This window comes from Garra rufa, chromosome 3 (genome assembly GCF_049309525.1).
Source record: "Garra rufa chromosome 3, GarRuf1.0, whole genome shotgun sequence".
Classification (NCBI taxonomy): Eukaryota; Metazoa; Chordata; class Actinopteri; order Cypriniformes; family Cyprinidae; genus Garra; species Garra rufa.
The window spans coordinates 29,499,347-29,516,989 of NC_133363.1; the positions used below are offsets into that span (position 1 = coordinate 29,499,347).

General features: G+C 36.6%; 1 protein-coding gene across 1 annotated transcript; it reads left to right on the plus strand.

Annotated features, from left to right (window-relative positions):
* The first annotated feature begins 2,244 nt into the window (after positions 1-2,244).
* Positions 2,245-16,579, plus strand: LOC141331039 (kinesin-like protein KIF9). The gene is made up of 21 exons (XM_073835888.1): positions 2,245-2,278; positions 2,313-2,413; positions 3,607-3,772; positions 3,853-3,959; positions 4,040-4,270; positions 4,633-4,716; positions 4,831-4,923; positions 5,095-5,242; positions 5,418-5,482; positions 5,560-5,637; positions 9,956-10,024; positions 10,173-10,277; positions 10,382-10,437; positions 10,518-10,608; positions 10,695-10,831; positions 12,006-12,140; positions 12,272-12,480; positions 12,601-12,780; positions 15,415-15,527; positions 16,272-16,370; positions 16,446-16,579. Exons 1-21 carry the CDS (start codon positions 2,245-2,247, stop codon positions 16,533-16,535), a joined length of 2,391 nt encoding a protein of 796 aa, XP_073691989.1. The 3' UTR covers positions 16,536-16,579.
* Positions 16,580-17,643: the final 1,064 nt, after the last annotated feature.

Below are 17,643 nucleotides of genomic sequence, written 5' to 3' on the forward strand. Positions count from 1 at the left end.
CCTTATGTGTTACTTGACAAAAAACTTTATATACCACTTTCTCTGAGAACCCTACAAGCCCTAGATAAAACTGTATTATTTACGGGATTTATGAGTACTTAATTTTTTTCCATGAGAAATGAAGACACTGAAGGGTACCTCTGCAAGGTTTGTTGCAATGGTTGTTTCCAAAATACTTTCTTGGGTTGTATTTGTATTTGTTTGGTTAGTCATCTGTTGTGGACAAGAATCAGGACATATATAAAAAGAGCATGAAACATTGAAATTTAATCTGAATGCTTTCAAAGCTCTTTATCTTACTAGAGGTGAGATTTACAGCAGAATATATATAACTGTGGTTCCTGATATTACTGTTTAAAGCAAAAAAATGCCACTTACCTGCTCAGAATTACTTTCATTAACGGGAGTTTGCTGTAGATATATTAGTAGAAATAGAGGCAAGAAGCATGTTGTTAAAAGTTTTGTCTCTATCATGAATTAATTGAAAAAGTATTTTGGTAATGTTTTTGCCATTTTACATGTTTTACATAAAAGTGTTGATGTTTGCTCGTTTGATGCTGTTTGTTGAAGTCTCTTGGAGGTTGCTAATTACCTGTGAGGGTTTATATAACAGAAATGTGAATGGATTTACAACTTCATCGGCCTTGGCTGGTGTCTGTGTAAAGATCAGGTAGTTTTATTAAAAACAACACTAATACCGATAGTCTCCATCATAAATTAATGCAAAAGTATTTTTGGAAATGTCCACACTTGTCGTTTCACATTGCATTAATGAATACTTTTTCTTGAACAAAAAAATGTTTTTGTTCAAGTTTAGACTCTTCAAGGCAGTTAATTACCTGTGTAGATGATGCATTTACACCTACCTTGCCATTGACTGATGTCTGTAAAGATCAGGTAGTTTTATTCAAAACAACATTAATAATGAGTGAACAATCAAATATAAAAAATAATAATAATAAAATTCTGATAGCTTCTGATACTATAACCACTATAAACGTTAGCTGAGATATACAGCTAATTCTGAATGATACAGTGGACTTATATATTACTGATCAGTGACTTTATTTTTTTTAATCATCAGTCATTCATCGATAATTCAAAATACATAAATACATTATCTTGATAACTGTTTTTGATTAACTGCAAAACTGAAGTTGTCAGAAGTGTACAATTAATGCTATAGGAGAAATATTGTTACATACCTTATGCACTAGGAGTGTTACCAAACAGGCACACAAAACCCAGATGAACACTTTTGTTTCCATTCTCTGTCACTGTATCTGCTGGAGGTTTTGTAGCTGAGATGTCAGAGAGGTTTAGAAGAGGTTTTTTTTGTGTGTCAGAGCTGGTTGCTTTCAACAGGGAGGAGCCATGGACAAACTGATGGTCATTCAACTGTTGGATCAGTAGCTTTTTTTGGTAAGTTAACCAAGACTCTCAAAAGGTCAATACAAAAATGAACCCCTAAAACACAATTTCATGTGCTACTATCTTATCCATCAATGTTGTAGATAATCCTGGAACATTTTAGATTAACATACATGACTTACCCACCTTATTGCTTTCATAAGAGCCATTTGTAAATTTTATGGGTCTTGCTTTCCGGTCTCATCAGCATCTAGCTATTTTTAGCTGTAAAAAACAGCACCTTTCGCTGCTTGATATTGCAAATTGATCTATTTTATCTGTTATTTGCTATTTTATTGTATTATCTTATTATGAATACACTGGTTATAGTGCAAACAGTTTAAACTAGAAGTTTGACCATAGGCTTAACATGTAAAAGTATTTGAAAGAAAATTATATATATATATATATATATATAAAACTAAACTCAGGCATATTGCATTTTTAAAGCATTTTGAATGATAAATGGCTGTGACGGATTGACTTACAGTCTTAGAAAGGCACACGCTGTATAAAGGTCACATATCACATATTTTAACAACACACAACTTTCAAGGGTGTTTTATGGAGCTTTTGTCTACTTAAAGTTTTTTTTTTCTTCGGAAAGACGTTTGATCCGCTGAACAATTGTTCTGTTTACAGTACAGCCTCGTTTTTCATCCCTTCAGAAATATGACGCTACCCTGATGACTACTGTCTGCTCAACTCGTTGCCATGACAACGCCATCAACACCAACTGTATCCAACAACAGCTAGGCTTGTATGTTGTGCTAGCGCACGAGCTACGCAGGTGAGTCTCTGAGACACCATTAAACCACTCTTGGTACAACTCCTATGTCATATAATAATTTATACAGACTAATTTGTGGCGCTGTGTATGAGAGAGATAACCTTTATTGCAGGAATCATGAGCTCGCAGGCGTCTCCAGTAAAGGTGTACATTCGCATCCGACCTACAGCCAATTTTGCTCATGAGATTATTGAATGCCTACCTGACCAGCAGGTAACCTATGCCATGTGTTAATTTTATCATGTTTAAATGTTCTTTATTGTATGTACCAATCTGTAAAGTTAGTGTTGTGTTGTTTCTTGCAGCCTGTTTTTTTTTTAAATTAGATTTCTTGAATGAAACACACAACATAACTCAATAAACACAAACTAATTCCAACAATTCAACATAAGTACTACAAAATAAATAAAATAAAAAAGCAAAGACGACTAAAGAATATTGCAAAAGGTGTATTAATCAAAATACACCTTCAAAAGATCACTCATCTTAAGGGAATAGTTCACCCAAAAATGAAAATTATGGAAAATTCAGTCAAAACTAAATATGGTAATCTCAATAATGGACTGTCCTGGAAGAAAATAAATTGTTGATTTTTTTTTCTTTGCACACAAAAATTATTCTCATAGCTTCATAATATTATAGTTGAACGAACTGTCAAATGGACTATTTTAATGAGGTTCCTACTACTTTTTCTGTGCCTTGACCATGGTCTCTGCAGGGTCAGAAAGCCCCAAAAAAATATCTTAATTTGTGTTCCGAAGATGAACAAAGGTTTTACGGGTTTGGAATGACATAGGGTGAGTAATTAATTACAGAATTGTCAGGGATTGTTTTATTTATTTATGTATCCTTTGCATAAGTATTAAAGATTTTTTTTTTTTTTTTGGCCAAATCTACATTAAATTTGATAAAATCCACATTTTAAAAAAATTGGCCACAATATTACCAAAATTCAGAGAAGAGAAAAAAACAAACATATTTTATAGTTTTGCAGTATTTCAAAGTATTTTAAAATGAGTGAAAAAAAATTATTTGAAAATGTGCATGAATAAAATAAATGGTTCAGTGACAAAAGGTACACTCATTACAATCTAATTTAAATCTGTGTCTGAGAATAAATGTCATTAATTATTCAAAATGTAACCTCTTTAGCTTTCGGTTGAAGATAAAGAATTTGAGACACTTTCTCTTTGGAGAAATCAAAAAACAATCTCCCTCTAACTTTGGAAAGGAAAATCCTGTCCATTTAAAACAGTTATTATTATTACAACCTCCTGCATAAAATTAAGTCTAGAAATTATTACTTATAGTCTTGGGATCACCAACAAAGCCAAACCCACAGGAAACACCCGCATAAACAGATTGATTAATGCTAATTACATCTGTCCTTCTTTTTTTTCTCTAAGACTTTGAAAGTGAGATCAAGGAAAGACTCCAAGAGAGGAAAGAGGAATAATCAGCTGAGCTCATGGGTATTTCAGCTGAATGGGGTGCTGCATAATGTATCACAAGAGGACACCTATGATCGTGTTGCCCGGAGTGTAGTGCTGGGAGCATTTGGGGGCTACAATGGTTGGTCATTCAAATGCATGTATGTAGCATATCTGAAATCACAAACGTTGAAATGAAATGTTTATAAAATGTGTGTTTAGGTACAATAATGTGCTTTGGGCAAACTGGAGCAGGAAAAACATACACTATGACAGGTGCTGCAGAGACTTACAAACAGAGAGGCATCATTCCTCGAGCCCTGCAGGAGGTGATCCAGACCTATGATAAAGAAGCACATAGTCAGTGTTGCTACTCTTATGGCTAACAAACCATTTCTCATCTCCTCAGGTTTTCCAGGAGGTGGAGCAACGTGCAGATCATACCTTCACTGTTCATCTTTCCTTCCTGGAAATCTATAATGAGACTATGGTAGACTTGCTCTCCAGCTTAAAGAAAGGAAAATGTTCGAATAGTGGAGTCTTAACGGTGGTAGAAGAAACAGGGGGTGGAGTCTCAGTTAAAGGCTTGTCTTTACATCTGGTTCACAATGAAGAGGAGGCTCTCAATCTGCTTTTTGAGGTAAGAGGTCAAGTCATAAAGTCATGAGGTATTTGAAAAAAAGATGAATGCATATTTATCCCAGCAAACATGGACTATTTCCAGTAAACCAAATGCTTATCAGGTTTTGTTTGCAATGTCAGGGGCAAAGGTTTATTCTTATCTCTCATCACTTCTGTTGACAAATTGGCTAATGAGAAACAATACAAAATAACCACCATCAGAAAAAACAGAAGCTTCATTAAAGGTTTCATTATGACAAAAACATGAATGCTTTGCCCACATGGTTAAATGCTAAAGTGCATTCAGAACTGGATTTTTATATTTTTGTTACAAAATCAGCTTATCTGTGATGAATAACATTGTTCCCACTTCACTAACAGGGGGAGATGAACAGAATCATTGGAGAACATGCTCTTAATAAACATTCCTCCAGATCTCACTGCATTTTAACTATCCACATTGAGGTAAATCCACAACACATGCCTCATTAGATTCTTGAACTTGAGTAATCTGGCCTTTTTACATAAATGGGTATACTTTGGCATGACATCAAATTTGTGTTTTTTTGTGTGGCATAGTCTCGCTCTCGCACAATGTCAGATGCAAAATACATCACCTCTAAACTGAACTTGGTGGACCTGGCAGGATCTGAAAGACTTAGCAAAACTGGGGTCAGTTCATTTTTCCTCTTATCATAACCATAAGAGCCTTACAGTTCAGCCAGACACTGAATGTGTAGTTTATCAAATATTAGCACCTTTTGCACTAGTCTGAAATTCTTGGCTAGCTCCTGTTTACATTTTATGCTTTTCACTCTTTACTTTTTTGTTTTTTTACTTTAGTCAGAGGGTCAAGTCCAAACGGAGGCCATGTATATCAACAAGTCCCTGTCTTTCCTGGAGCAGGTCATCTTGGCTCTAGCTGACAGACGTAGAGAACATGTTCCCTTCAGACAGAGCAAACTTACCCATGCACTCAAAGACTCACTGGGTTAGTGTGGTTTTGCAGTTATTAACTTTACCCACTATAAGTTGAACTATAGGAGCAGCTAGCATTCAGCCACAGAACATCAACATGTAAATATTCATTTTGAACACTAGAAAAATCTTCATTTCTGTTTACAAAATTAATATAATCTTGAGATCTAATGATTTCTCTCTCACAGGAGGAAACTGTAACACAGTGCTTGTGGCAAACATATATGGTGAAGCGGCACAAATTGAGGAGACGGTGAGATGCTTTAAAAAAAAAAAAATATCCATTGAGACATTAGTTAAGTCTAAAAAAACTCATGATTATCTTGGCAGCTTTCAACTCTTCGTTTTGCTACCAGAATGAAATGTGTGCAGACAAAGCCATCAATCAATGAACATGTTGACCCAGTGGTAAGATTTTATGTACAGTTGAAGTCAAAGGTTTACAGTCACCTTGCAGAATCAGCTAAATGTTAATTATTTGACCAAAATAAAAGGGATCATGCAAAATGCATGTTAGTTTTTATTTAGTACTGACCTGAATAAGATATTTCACGTAAAAGACATTTACATATAGTCCACAAGAGAAAATAGTTGAATTTATAAAAATGACCGTATTCAAAAGTTTCCATACACTTGGTTCTTGTGATGTTACCTGAACCCTTTCCAACAATGACTGATTTGCAACTATTACAGAAGGTTCAAACACTCACTGATGCTTCAGTATGAAAAACCATGCATTAACAGCCAGGGGTAAATTAAATTTAAGAACTTATTTTGTCTTCTGGGAAAGTAGCTTTGTCTTCTGTAAGTATCTTCTGTAGTTTCTGAAGGGCAGTACTAAATGAAAAAAAAAAAGATATTTAGGCAAAATATGTATATATATTTTTCTACACATCTTCATTCTGTTCAAAAGTTTACACCCCTGGCTCTTCAAATACACATATATGCCGAAAAACGAAAGAATTTGTGACCTTAAAGGGATAGTTCGAGCATTTAAGACATGAAGTTGTATTCAATCCTTATCAGCACTATAGTGTATACACACTGACCCACACTGAGTTCACCTCCAGTGGCGGCTCCTGACAAATATCTCTGGGGGGGCAACTGTTCCGATGATGGTAAAGATAACCACTTTAATGGGTAAAATTATGATAAAATTCAGATAGCCAACTTTACAGCATTACATTACATTGTTTGATTTGGTTTCCCTGTTCCTAGATGGCAACATCAGGCATGAATTGTACAAACTGTACAGTATTTTGAATAGCTGTATTACATTTTTCGCAATGGTCTCAAATACACTGAAACACTTCCACCATGGCCATCAAGAGACACATTGTCATCAACTAGTTTGCCCTCTAAGAGTAAAAAAAAAAAGCAAAAAAAAACACAATACTGCTGTACAATTAAAGACTTTTTATTTCTCATATTAAAACTGGAATTAATCAAATCTTTTCAGAACATATTCAGTATAAATTTGCCTGCCAATATGCAATCAATACAACTATTTACAATTCAACATCTGAAGAATACAACAGTAAACAGGGTTTGAAAATTAGTGAGGTCCGAAGTGGTGTTAAGAATTGTGCTATAATAACACCCACAAATGCACTACGTATAGCCTAAACTTCAAAATAGACAGACATGATTGTGAAAGATTTTTTATTCAGTATAATGTTTTACATGGAAAGTTCGTTTTTTTTTTTTTTTAGCTGAGGGAATTTTTATTTTATAACAAGTTATAAAAATAACGTTAGAATAATGACACTGGCATAAAACTAAAGTTCAACTTTCCACTTTATAAACGTCCCAAAGTGTCACACTAAATTGGACAAACGAGTCAAAAAACATGTATATTAGGTGGATCTGGCAACAAATGGAGGCTGCTGCACCCGCGCTCTCACTCAAGGCATTCTCAAGCCCCGTTCACTGCGCTAGCTTCTCGCAGCAACATGAATTGCATACAATTATGTGATATTAGGAGGTTTAAACGGCTAAATAATCATTCAAAGAGCTTGACATTTTTTTTTAATATAAAAAATGACCGAGGTCCGGACCTCGGTGACCTCATAGCTGGCTACGACCGTGATAACATAAACAATGCACTATTTAATAACACACATCACTTGTATTGAAATTTTGCTCGCCTCTCTTTTAAGCAGACAAAGTGATCAATTACCCTCTCATTAAAATCAGGCATATTCCTGACAAGTTCCCTCTCCATTGAAAGCATGGCCAATGCATTCAGACGTCTCGCTACGCGTGCGTGCTGTACATCTTCGAGCACGCATCAGTGCGTATTACGAAATCACGTTGGGGCAAGCCCTCCCGATGCCTATTGAAATGCATTGTAGGGATCAAAATGTGAAAAAAAAAAAATCTCACAATATAACTCTATGAGACCGGCTGGGGCGATTTTCAATCTGACTGAGATCGCCCCAAGGGGGCGGGGTTTTAGGTTGGAAAGTGACATTCAGGCTGTTGATTGTACCGTAATATGCAGACTAGGACCAGCAAAATAAGACTCTTTTTCACCTCTCTTTTTTCGTGTGGCTCAAGGAGGGCGATGCACTATCGCCCACCATGGGCCAGCCGCCCCTGTTCACCTCCCTGGTCAGAGTTCTGGCCGCTGGAAGTTTTTCAAGAAAGTAGTCACGGTTAGTTTCCGGGGCCTCAAAACTGTGCGTTTTTACGTGAAAAAAATATATGTGTTTCAAAGCTTGATTAATTTACATCACAAAAAACACTCCTGACAAAAATCATACCTCAGTTTTAATCGGCACTATTTTCTTTCCGTTTCCATCAATCCGCGCTGCTGTCAGTTCGCACGTTCCGATCAGCTGTTCCATTACACACTCGAATGACAACGATGTAAAAAGTAGAAAATGAACAATGGCGCGAACTTGTAAATTCCCAGGTTGTGACCACAAGAATGTGCAGGGATCGCCGTTCAGATTACATCGTTTTCCTGTTTCTGATATAGTTATGAGACAGCTTTGGCTGGTTGCCATCGGCTACTCTGCGGGAGCTAAAATATCCAGTATCAAGGATTTTCGTGTGTGCAGTGCTCACTTCAGCGAAGACGATTACATCCCCAACCAAGGAGGAAAAATCAAAAAACGGATTTTAAAGAGTTCTGCTGTACCAGTACCACGGGTAAGCTCTATTTACTAACTTTATGTCACATACGACAGGTTTATTTTGAAGCTAACGTCGGTTTTTAGGCTAACTTTACACTGAGAATATTCTAACCGGGGCAGTGATAGCATCGACAATAATCGACTGTCTATGTGGTGAGAAAATCGGCAAATGTCATAACTAATGAATTTAATTGAATCTATATAACACAACAAAATATGATGCTTTGCTATATTTGTTATTGTCTGTAACTATGCGGAACGTGTGTCGGTATCATCGTGTTTATAAGTGTGCTTGAAGTCACATACAGGTAGGTCTAAACCAGGTATCTCCAACTCCGGTGTTATGCCAAATTCTGACCCCCGCCAGATTACTACCCCCCTAGTATTGGTAGGTTTAGGGTTAGGTGTGGGGGAGGGGTTAGGATTAGGGGTGGGGTTGGGATTAGGCAATCAGGTAGCGATTTCAACGAGAGGGGGTAATAATTTGGTAGGGGTCGAAAATGGGCACAACACCGGTCATCGTGAGCTACATTCCTGCAGCTCGATGTTTTCCTATGACAGGACACCTTTCTCAAATGAGACATTCTGTACAAGCCTGCTAATTACCCGTTGATTTGAGTCAGGTGTGTTGCATCAGAGAAAAACTAAAACCAGCAAGACAGTAGCTCACGAGGACTGGAGATCCCATGTCTAAACTGTACAGTAAACAATCTGATGTTTAGACTCCTGTGGAAATCACGTGAAACGAGGTCTAATATAAAAATATATATATATATCGTCTGTTCCGTCTGACATTGTGCTAAAATTGGTTTCATCATCAGAAGTTTCGTAGTCAGACATGTTGTCAGTGAGTCGCGCTATCAACAGCTGATCGGAACGTGCGAACTGACAGCAGCGCGGATTGATGGAAACGGAAAGAATATAGTGCCGATTAAAACTGAGGTATGATTTTTGTCAGGAGTGTTTTTTTGTGATGTAAATTAATCAAGCTTTGAAACACATATATTTTTTTCACGTAAAAACGCACAGTTTTGAGGCCCCGGAAACTAACTGTGACTACTTTCTTGAAAAACTTCCAGCGGCCAGAACTCTGACCAGGGAGGTGAACGCAGTGTGGGTCAGTGTGTATACACTATAGTGCTGATAAGGATTGCATACAACTTCATGTCTTAAATGCTCGAACTATCCCTTTAAGGGTTTTTTCTGAAGAACAGCAGGCAGTTTAACTATTCAGAACAAACAACAACTATCACTAAACAAAAAAACAAAACAAACAAACAAACAAAAAAAAAAAACAGCTGTGGATCATTCAGGTAACAACACAGTATTAGAATCAAGTGTATGTAAACTTGAATTTATTTTCTCTTGTTGACTACATGTAAACGTTCAGGTCAGTACTAAATAAACAACATACATTTTGTATGATCCCTCTTATTTTGGTAAAATAACTAACATTTAACAGATTCTGTACTTTGTAAAACTATATATTTTACAAAGCTAATAGTCTGATCATCTAATAATAATGTCTTAGAAAGATTCATGTGCTCACTCAACTAATGTGTAAATTAAATTGACTGTTTATCAAGCTTCAGGTGCAAAGACTAGAGAAAGAAATCCTATTTCTTAAGGAGGAGCTGTCAATGTATAACACACTGGTGAGTACACACATAAACACATGCTGTGCCTTAAAGCTGCTGGTTTTCACACAACACAATAATCCAATCAACAAACGACTACGAAGTTCTGCTAGTTTACCATGCTATGACACTTTGGCTTCTATTTTAATGTCTTCCTTACTTGTAGACTAATCGTGTTGGAGTTTCAAATGATATCCTATCAGAGACACAGGTGGAGGAAGTGAGGAATCAGGTGCAGAGATACCTGTCTGGATTACTGGATGAGATCCCGGTAAACACTGTAGTTTATACCTCAATGCTTCAAATATTCAAGTTCAGCTTTTTTATTTATCAGTCTTATGTTATTAGAACTGAATAAATGATTGAATATTTCAGATTGTGAGCATTACACAAATTCAAGAGGTGTTTGCCCAGTTCAAAAAAGTGGTGTTGTAAGTACAGTTACCTCTTCATCAACAATGTAACATATTTGAAATGTCAATACAGTTATGTTTGAATGTGTATTAAATAGGGAGCAGCAAAAGAAATTGCGAGAGCAGCTTGGTCCGCGAAACACTTGTGTAGAGAAAGCCATTAATACAACGCCATGTACTGTTGCAGAGGTTAGCCATATACAGATATTTGGTGGACAACAATGCTTTAGTGACAAGTTAAAATGTAGAAACTGATATCTCTAACTGTGCTACAGGTGGCAGGGTCTGTACGTGCTGTTGGAGAGGTGGAGAGTTGTGGATACGGCCTAGGTTTAGCAAACTCTTCACTGAGACATCAACGAATAGTGTCACCTAAACCAAGTAAAGCAAAAAAAGACAAACAGAGCAGCAGGTGACAATCTCTTTCCCTAATGTTTGAGACAGGATGTAAAAATTCAAACATAAGTATTCATATACAGTTGAGGTCAAAAGTTTACACATACCTTGCAGAATCTGCAAAATGTTAATTACCAAAATAAGAGGGGTCATACAAATTGCATGTTATTTTTTATTTAGTATTGATCTGAATAAGATGTTTCACATAAAAGATGTTTACGTAGTGCACAATAGAAAATAAGTTAAATTTATAAAAATGACCCTGTTCAAAAGTTTACATACACTTGATTCTTAATACTGTGTTATTACCTGAAGGATCCAAAGCTGTATTCTCTGTTTTGTGATAGTTGTTCATGAGTCCCTTGTTTGTCATGAACAGTTAAACTGCCTGCTGTTCTTCAGAAAAATTCTTCAGGTCCCACAAATTCTTTGGCTTTTTGGCATTTTTGTGTATTTTCACACTGAGGACAAGTGAGGGACTCATATGCAACTATTACAGAAGGTTCAAACACTCACTGATGCTTCAGAAGGAAACAATGCATTACGAGCTGTTGGTGAAAACTTTTGAACAGAATGAAGAATTTTTCTTTTTTGCATAAATATATATTTTTTCATTTAGTACTGCCCGTCAGAAGATACTTACATGTTTCCCAGAAGACAAAGTTAAATTTACCATATTATTCAAATTCAAAAGGTTTTTACCCCTCGGCTCTTAATCTGTAAAAATCTGTCAAGTTTAACTAGGCAAAATCTGCAGACAAGCTCTGACTTCCAACAACGAGTGTTGACTCTTCCAGACTGCAAATAGGAGCAAAAATCTGGGCAAAAGTTGTGTTGTTTATTCTAGTCTTTAGTTAGCAGTGTTTTGTGTCAATAAACATGATGAAAGCTGTGTGATCTAGACGCAATTGCAATCTACCCACTCAATTCTGTGGAAATTTTCTGGGAACGTACATTATTGTACTTAATTTGAAAGAAAAAAAAGAAAAGAAAAGAAAATCGTCATTCTAAAAGTAATGTTCACTTAGCAAAAGGTCATAATAGTACATTAAGGTCATCAAACAATTCTTGTCTCCATCTATGTATATAACCACAAACCAGGAGCATTTGCAGTCAAGAAAGACTAACCAAAATTTGAAAATGAACCACCAGGTTGTGAATTATGGTACTTTGGATCTTATTTTGAGCAGAAAGGAAGGAGCCGTGAGTCAACAGCCAGTGGAAAATGCAACTGTGCAAGCTGAACAGCCTCTAAACATGAGTCAATCTGACATGACCACACATGAACCCCAACAACAAGCTCCAGAAGAACCACACAGACTTGAGTAAGTGCTTCCTTACACTAGCAGCGCTGGTGAGCTTGAGGAGACCTCTGCTGACCACTACCAAGCACTGCAGCTACTAATAACTGTGGACTATGAAACTAAATGCAAGTCAAATTTCATGAATTTCTCAGTTCTCCTCCACCCAAAGCTGAGGCATTTGAGGATTTCAAGGCAGCACGAGGAAGTGAGATCAACCGGATACTAAAGGAGAACAAGACTCTGCTGTCAGAGCGCATGGTCCAAATACGCACTCTCACAGATGTCATCAATTCCACTAAACGGGATCTTGACTACATTACATATGAACTGCGACAATTCAGAGAGCGAAAACAAAGCCAAGGTGAGCATTACATGACCTGTGTTAATCTATATTGATTTGCATACAGTAGGGAAGTGTAGGAATGCAAGTTTCTTTCTGAATGAGATGTAGTAATCTTATGGAAGGCTGTTGGTTTCACAGGTCAGTTTGTGAGTGCGGAGGGGGAGCCTGTGATGGAGGAGGCTGAGCTGTCTCTAGTGATGCAGCTGAAAGAGCTGAAGAACCATTACAGACAAGCCTATGAGGACCTCAGAAGCACAAAGACAGAAGTCAGCTACTGTCGGCACCTGGTGAATCAGTGCCGCACACGGCTGCTAACAGGTGAGTTTCTGTTGTTCTCCACAAAATACAGTCAAGGAAAAAAGTTTACATATACCTTGCAGAATCTGCAAAATGTTAATTATTTTACTAAAATAAGAGGGATCATACAAAATGCATGTTTGCATTTTTTTATTTAGAACTGACCTAAATAAGATAATTCACATAAAATACATTTACATATTATAATAGTCCACAAGAGAAAATAATAGTTGAATTTATTAAAATGACCCCATTCAAAAGTTTACATAAACTTTAGTAAAAATTTGTTCATGAGTCCATTGTTTGTCCTGAACAGTTAAACTGCCTGCTGTTCTTCCAAAAAAAACAAACAAAAAAAAAACTTCAGGTCCCACAAATTTAAGAGCCAGGGGTGAAAACTTTTGAACAGAATGAAGACATGCAGGCCTACATTTTTCTTATTTTGCCTAAATATATATATATATATATTAGCACAGCCCTTCAGAAGCTACGGAATATTTATGTTTCTTATGTTTATGTTTTCTATTTAATAGATATTTTCTTTATATGTTTATATGTTTCCCAGAAGACAAAATAATTTAAAGTCCCCATGAAATAATTTTTTTTTTTTTTTTACTTTTAGTATATATAAGCCTTAATGTTATCTATAAGCTAGTGTGCTTCAAAACGACTAGATTTGCGTTTACAAGATATGGGTATTTAAAACTTACAGTCTTGTCACTTCCGCCAATATGAATCAACGTTTTTGATAATATCACCGTGCACTTCAGCTTCTCATCAAACGTTCTGTCCAATCAAATCCTCTCTAGAGTCCGAAGTGTCCCGCCCCCTACACTATAAATAGACGCTGTTCACAGTATTAGTGTTTTCTGTATGATGAATGGCATGTAGTGCACAATGTAGGCGAAAGAGAATGAGAATGTAAATGTGCTTTCCATTGGGGCAAATGAGGTCTGGTTTCACGCTGTGTCACGTGAACCGTGGCAGAGTGCACAATCTATTCCGGATTTGAGCTCCGATCCAGAGAAGCGATAGCACGGAGCAGATCATATGCGCGAGTGCATGTATTCAACTACACAGCATCAGAATGATTATGATCACTATTTTGTTTTAGTAAGAGTTTCATGTTGAATCTATAGGTTAATTTAATCGACTGTGGCTGTCATTAAGCTCGGCTTTACCAAGCTCAATGGCTCTGGCCCGAGCAGATATAATTTCAGTTAAAATTACGTCACCACATAGAATAATTCTGCTTAGTTCAAGGCACTTCAGTGGTCCTTTAAATTTATCGTCAAGGTCAAAAAGTTTTCACTCCCAGCTCTTAATGCATAGTGTTTTTTTCTGGAGCATCAGTGAGCATTTGAACCTTCTGTAATAGTTGCAGATCAATCCCTCAGTTGTCCTCAGTGTGAAAAGATGGATCTTAAAATAATTAAAATCAAGTCTAGGACAAACAAAGGGACTCATGAACAACAATAGCAAAAAAAAAACAAACAAAAAAAAAAAAACAGCTGTGGATCATTCAGGTAACAAAGTATTAAGAATCAAGTTAGGAATAATTAACGGCGGGCCATGTAATGTGGTCAAGTTCTGCCTGGAACTACATTCGCGGTGCGTTTCACAGAAAATAATGCACACCATTAGAACATTCGTCAGCCAATCAGATTCAAGGATTCAACGGCCCCGTAGTATAATGCCGCGTTCGAGGCAACCCGTGTTTTTCCAACCTTCTACACCCTTGAAAGTGCACTGGAGCGGCAGTCAAACTGGTGACTTCCCACCGTGAACTCCTATGTACTCCCAGTTCCGAGCTCTGATGTAACATAGCACACGAAACAACAATGTCAGCCCTTACGGGTGCAGTGTTTATGCAAGTAGTACATAGTGGAAAACTAGAGCTTAGGACAATATAACGTTGCAATCAAATTATTAATAATAAAATAATAATAAATGCACCCAGGCAGTTTGGTGTGACTTGCCTGGAATGCTACAAAGTCATGAGTTGTGATCAAAAACCTGCTTGGAACGCAGCATAATTGTATCATATGTAAACTTTTGAACAGGGCCGGGGCGCCGCTAAGGGGGGGGGGGGGGGGAAGTTAGGACAATTCTAAGGGCCCACGCCTTTTAGGGGCCCCCAAAGATCTGCTTTGGTGTGTTGGGGGGGCCCAACCTCATATTTTGTCATAGGGCCCAAAATTGCGAGCGGCGCCCCTGAACAGGGCTATATATAAATTCAACTATTGTTTTCTCTTGACTGGACTATATGTAAACATTTTTTACGTTAAATATCTCATTCAGGTCATTACTAAATAAAAAAACCCTCTAAAAAAGATCCCTATTATTGTGTGGTAAAATAATTAACATTGCAGATTCTGCTAGGTGTATGGATCTATCTTTTGACTTCAACTGTATTGTTATCTCTCCACGTTCTCAGGCTTCTGTTTTTGAAGAGAAATTAAATAACTCAAACAATTCAGAAAACTACAATTGTAATACATGCAGAAATGGTCATCACTGTGTCATCACACATAACAAAAACAAATTTACTTACCTGATCTACACAAATATATTCATAGTTACTGCACCTCACTATTGTACATAAACTCATCTTTCAGCACTGCAATTAATGTGCTTTTGTTTTGTGTTTGCCAGAGTTTGAGAGCTGGTACAACGAGTCTTTCCTTTTGCCAGATGAAGTGTTGTCAGTCTTAGACACAGGACCAGTTCAGCCAGGTCACATACCTGTGGACAAAGCTTTAACTCTGGTCAGTAACATCCCTACATGTTCATGTTTGACAGGAAACGTGTTTCTAAATTCTGAAAGATCCTGTGACACTGATATCTTAAAGGGATAGATAACTCAACCCTCATGTCGCTCTAAACCCCTAAGACCTTTGTTCATCTTTGGAACACAAATTAAGATATTTTTTTGATGAAATCCGAAAGCTTTCTGACCCTCCATAGACAGCAACACAACTGACATGTTCAAGGCCCAGAAAGTTAGTAAGGACATTGTTATAAAGTTCCATCTGACTTCAGCCATTCAACCTTAATGTTATGTAGCTACAAAAATATTTTTTTGTGCACAAAGAAAAAAATAATAACTTTATTCAATAAATTCTTCTCTTCCATGTCAGTACATGCAGCGCATTCACGAGAGTAACATGACATATGTATGTCTATTCTGCTACAAATAAGGCTGAGCTAAATATTGCTAGACTTGGAATGACATGAGGGTTAGTAATTAATGACAGAATTTTCCTTCAAGTAATGACTGCTGAAAATTCATTTTTATATTACTTTTAAACTCCTTTTTTAAATGGTTACATTAAAAATATTATATTTCCTAAAAACTGTCAGTGAATGCTTCCTAATAATTCTTGCTTTCTTTAAAAAAAAAATTGTAGTGGAGATCTTTGTCTGCACTGTCCCATTTAGAACATTGTAGGATAAGTTTTACATGTTTGTGGTAAATGATGTAGTGAATGAATTATTATTTTACTGGACAGATGGAGGATGATGGAGAGCAAAGTGACAGTCTCCATCCCAAGTTGCATGCAGACAGTGCTGTGTCATTTTACAATGCCTATAACAGGACTCTAAAGAGGGTAAGCACACAAAAGATGCTGAATGCAGTGTTAAATGTAGATTAAGAATATAATGAAGGTCTCTTTCATTTACAGAGGGGAAGCAGACAGGTGTCTCAGAGTCCAGAGTCTGTGAGGGACAGCAGGAGTAAAACAAAAATGCCTCCTATCCTCTCAGTCATCTGAGTCTCACTCTCCAGAGAACCTGACACTTCCTGAAGCAGGTTTCCATGAAAGTGTGAAATCAGTAGGACATATGAAAACATCTGCTATCTGAAATCTGCTAGTGCTGTATCATGTGCTAATCTGTCCTTAAACTTGTAATCGTATAGTTAATCGTATATAGTTGTAATATAGTTTGGATTATTTTTCAGTTTCTGGAAATAACTTGCATACTTTGTAGTTTTAACTGTACATTGTTATTATTAGGTCCTTGTTAGAAATGTTTTTAAATGTCAGTTTACAATATATTTTCCACTTTGAGAAAACCATAGTTTGCTTTAATCAGAGGCAAAAACAACCTCAGTACATCAGGTTGTTAAATGAAAAGTAAACTTTATTATTCCTGAACCACAAAATAGACTTCTTTGGTTGTACAAATTCACTAGTTACAGTCCTGAATGAGCTCTATCCCCAGACCTTTAGTCCCACCCTCCCCTTTAGCAAAAAAACAAAAACAAAATCCCCCCCAACAAGAAACCAAGACAAGAAAACAATAAGAGAGCTCAAACTCTTTTGCTTTGAAAAAGTAAAAATGTAGTGAATCCCATTATCCCATTGGTTGCAAAAACCAACTTCTTTTTTCTCAAGCTACAGTTTAAAAAATACAACGATGAGCAATCCCAAACTGTTATTAACCAAAACTGAATTTCAGTCGATGAGAGCAACACAAAACCTAAGATTAGTAAATTAAAAAAAAAAAAAAAAAAAAAAAAGGTTCATATGTTTGACAGGTTTGTCGGGACACAGTGTTGATGGCAGCTAGGGTGGTGAACAACTGATTTGAGAACAGTGAAATAAAACTGTTTATTTGAAGGAATAATAAAAGTCTATCATATTAGTCCTCACACAGGATTGACAGTAAAATTGCAAAATTGCAATAAGCCAATATACAAACACAGGGATCAGTCAGTCAAGACCCTGGTAGATTCATCTTTACCCTTCAGACTTTAATTTGGTCTTGGGGCAGAAAGGCTCAGATTCAACTCTGATTTTTGCTTCTTTTTTATACATTATTCACACAATGAGCTTTTCAGTGGCTTTAAAACTGTTTAAAATGTAGATTAGAAAACAT

Bases quoted from the DNA above. Each gene is read 5' to 3' on its own strand.
- LOC141331039 (XM_073835888.1), top strand. From the start codon at position 2,245: ATGTCATATAATAATTTATACAGACTAATTTGTG. The intron at 10,278-10,381 runs GTAAACACTGTA...TGAATATTTCAG, and splicing joins GATTACTGGATGAGATCCCG to ATTGTGAGCATTACACAAAT. The intron at 12,481-12,600 runs GTGAGCATTACA...TTGGTTTCACAG, and splicing joins AGAGCGAAAACAAAGCCAAG to GTCAGTTTGTGAGTGCGGAG.